The sequence below is a fragment of the Colias croceus genome, chromosome 18 (assembly GCF_905220415.1).
Source record: "Colias croceus chromosome 18, ilColCroc2.1".
In the NCBI taxonomy this organism is placed as follows: Eukaryota; Metazoa; Arthropoda; class Insecta; order Lepidoptera; family Pieridae; genus Colias; species Colias croceus.
This window is the reverse complement of record NC_059554.1, coordinates 6,791,843-6,794,843: the sequence shown is the minus strand read 5'-3', so window position 1 is coordinate 6,794,843 and position 3,001 is coordinate 6,791,843. Positions and strand designations below refer to the sequence as shown.

Genomic DNA, 3,001 nt, shown 5'->3' with positions numbered 1-3,001 from the left:
ATATCCGCCAGTAAAAGTATACGATAACTATTTATTGTTCTCTTAATAGCACGAAGCGCCGCCGCAGGTAAAGGGTTAGTCATTGAGTTTGGGAAATTAATGGCAGGCGCTAGAGGGTTAAAATGAATAGGCTAATATTGTTTCTTACTTTAGAGTTGGTATTAGTTTAGTAGGTGTACTTTTTGTTTCAATATATAGATATTAAAATCAAAATTCACATGCACTTATTTGTAAAGCGTAGGTACTATTCTCGATAAATTGGCCCATTTGAAAAGTTGTGAGTAAACCATTATTGGATACCTACCTATAAAAAGTTGGCAACAAAATTAAAACACGTAAAACATTTTTTGTAAACTTAATTTTATTAACTCTGGAACTAACAGATGATATAAGTATCCTATCTAGATTCGAGTAAATGACATTAATATGTATTTATAACTACAAGGTTAAATTTAGCATAACTAATCATTTATTTAAATCACATCAAGCTATTGTTTGACAAACGTACAAATTTAATGAAATCTATTACAATTTTTAAATAGAATTACACTATAAAATATCAGTATTTTCACCTACGCATATGCGTTATTTTCCATTGTAAATAATAATATTTGCTCGATAGATATTATATAACATGTCGAAACAGTATTGAATATGGCACACAATTTAACGAATTCAAGATGATCTTAACAGCTCTTAAGGCCATTACACAAGGCTTGATAAAAATAAAACCTCCAAGGTGACCGTCATTGCTATGTTTAATGTTCATGACGCACACATCACTTGTCAAAAGAGCAAAGAATAATTCAATTTTAACTTGCTTTATCGACAATTTAAAAGACAAGCGTTTTGATACAAAAGTAATAATATGTGTAAATAATGAAACAATTTGTACGTCTATCAAGTATTATATTAAAATGCTAAATTGAAACTTGCATATAAATATATATTTAAGTGGAATGTGCGGAAGCGTAGATAGGTACCTATCTTACACCAAACACCATAATATTTAAAGTCAATATATAATTTTATCTTACAACTATATATACAAAACTTAACTACGCCTATACGATGGTCGAAGGACTATAACTCCATTTCGTCTATCTATTAATTTAATTATAATATACACATTTAAAACAAACAACATTGCACAGTTCTGTCCGCGATATGACATCACCCGTAACGCACATTGATATACCAATCTTTATACGCGAAACCTGCTCGTTTACATTGTATCGTAATAAATAAAAAAACTTTATATAAATTCGTACGTACCCATTCCTCTGATGGTTCAGTTTATTCCACTATACTTTGAGATTAGATACTCGCAATCACATTCAAGTAATGTACATCGATTGCGAAATAATATTTATTTATTAAAATTTGATATGCGTATTTAAGTTCAAGTTTGTTGACACAAATAAAAGATTTCAACGCGCCCGATAGTTTATCGAAATATCAATAGGTAAAGATAATATCGATAGCAATAATATCGATCGAATTGTTGTTGTCATTACTTGTTATATCATATTATTGTTTTGGGCGGATTCACTTAAGACATAAAAATTAGTTCATTCGTAGCGTAATGCGAGTTTGAAATTAGTATCATGTGCAAGATAATTTGGACTAACGTATTAATTCTAAATTCGATAATCGTAAGTGGTATATGAATGGGCGTCCGTGCAAAATTACAAAGGACACTTCCGAGAGTCCACTAACAGTTAGGCCTATCGGGGCCGCCGCCCGTGCGTCGATACGCTCACGGCCTGAATATGTACACAATTTACAACGCTACCTTATCACAAGAACACAACACGCTCACATGGAGTCCGTTATTTGAAGAGAAGTTCGCTGGTTCCTGAAGGCGTTTGGGCCACCCGGCGAGGCCAGGGCCCGCGGGCCTAGGCCAGCGGATACTGTCACAAGGGCGGCTGTGGGTGGGCGTGCGCGTGGTGGTGGTACAGCGGCGACTGGTAGTAGTTGTCAGCCGGCGCGTGCCCGTACCCATAGTTCACGTCGTACATCTTCAGGTCCGCCTTGGTGTCAGCGCCCGGCAGCAGCCGCGTGATGCTGAACGGGTGCGGCGCGGGCGCGTAGCCGGTCGGCTCCTGCTTCAGCTGGGCGTAGTGCTCCAGCGCTAGCGGCGTGTGCTCGGGCAGGCACAGCTCGGGTGCCGCATGTAACTGCGCCAACAGCTCATCACGCATCTCTTTTTCTTCCCCTGTGCCGCCTCCGACTGAAGTCTTTTCGTGGGAGTGATCCCGTTTGTCGTGCCCACTGCCGTGGTGTCCGTGCGTGTGAGCCGCTTTCTGCGCTTGCCTTATCGACTCTTTCTTTTCATCTTTGAAGCGCTTCTGCCGCCGCAAAAAGCAGCCGTTTTCGAACATATTTCCACTGTCCGGGTGTAGCGTCCAAAACGAGCCTTTCCCAGGCTTGTCTGGCGTCCGTGGCACTTTCACGAAACAATCGTTAAAGGACAGCGAATGTCGGATTGAATTCTGCCAGCGTTGCTGGTTCTGGCGGTAAAATGGGAACAAATCCATGATGAATTGATAGATTTCCGAGAGAGTTAGCATGCGCGATGGGTTGTTCTGGATGGCCATCGTGATGAGCGATATGTAGGAGTATGGTGGTTTCGCGTGCGTGTAGGAGCGGCGGTAAGTTTTATCATTGCGCGCTCGCTGTAGAGCCGATGTCGGTGAGGCAGCTTCCTGTTCCCTCGGCAGGGCGCCGTAGGGCACGGCTCCGCCGCCACCCATACAGGACGCCATGGTGCTCGGGGGCGAGTATCCCACGCCGGGGGATCCCATGCAGGAGCCGCTGGCGACCATATTGTTGGAGTAGAGATTCGGGTAAGGCTGCGCTGGCATGCAGCCCATACCGTTCACGTAAGGTGGCGCGAGGCCCGGTGACAGCGTGGACAGCGACGCGGACGTCGGCACGTCGCCGTACGATAGCTTCTGCGAGATCATGGCTAGCGCATCACCCGCGCGTGCACGCC

The 3,001-nt window shown here is 42.8% G+C and overlaps 1 protein-coding gene across 1 annotated transcript; it reads right to left on the bottom strand.

The window, feature by feature from the left end:
- Positions 1-341: 341 nt before the first annotated feature.
- LOC123699831 (silk gland factor 1) lies at positions 342-3,001 on the bottom strand. Its single transcript, XM_045646870.1, has one exon. The coding sequence runs from the start codon at positions 2,970-2,972 to the stop codon at positions 1,920-1,922; it is 1,053 nt and encodes a 350-aa protein (XP_045502826.1). The 5' UTR covers positions 2,973-3,001; the 3' UTR covers positions 342-1,919.

What these genes read in the sequence shown, in the direction of transcription:
- LOC123699831 (XM_045646870.1), bottom strand. Translation starts at nt 2,972, where the DNA reads ATGATCTCGCAGAAGCTATCGTACGGCGACGTGCCGACGTCCGCGTCG.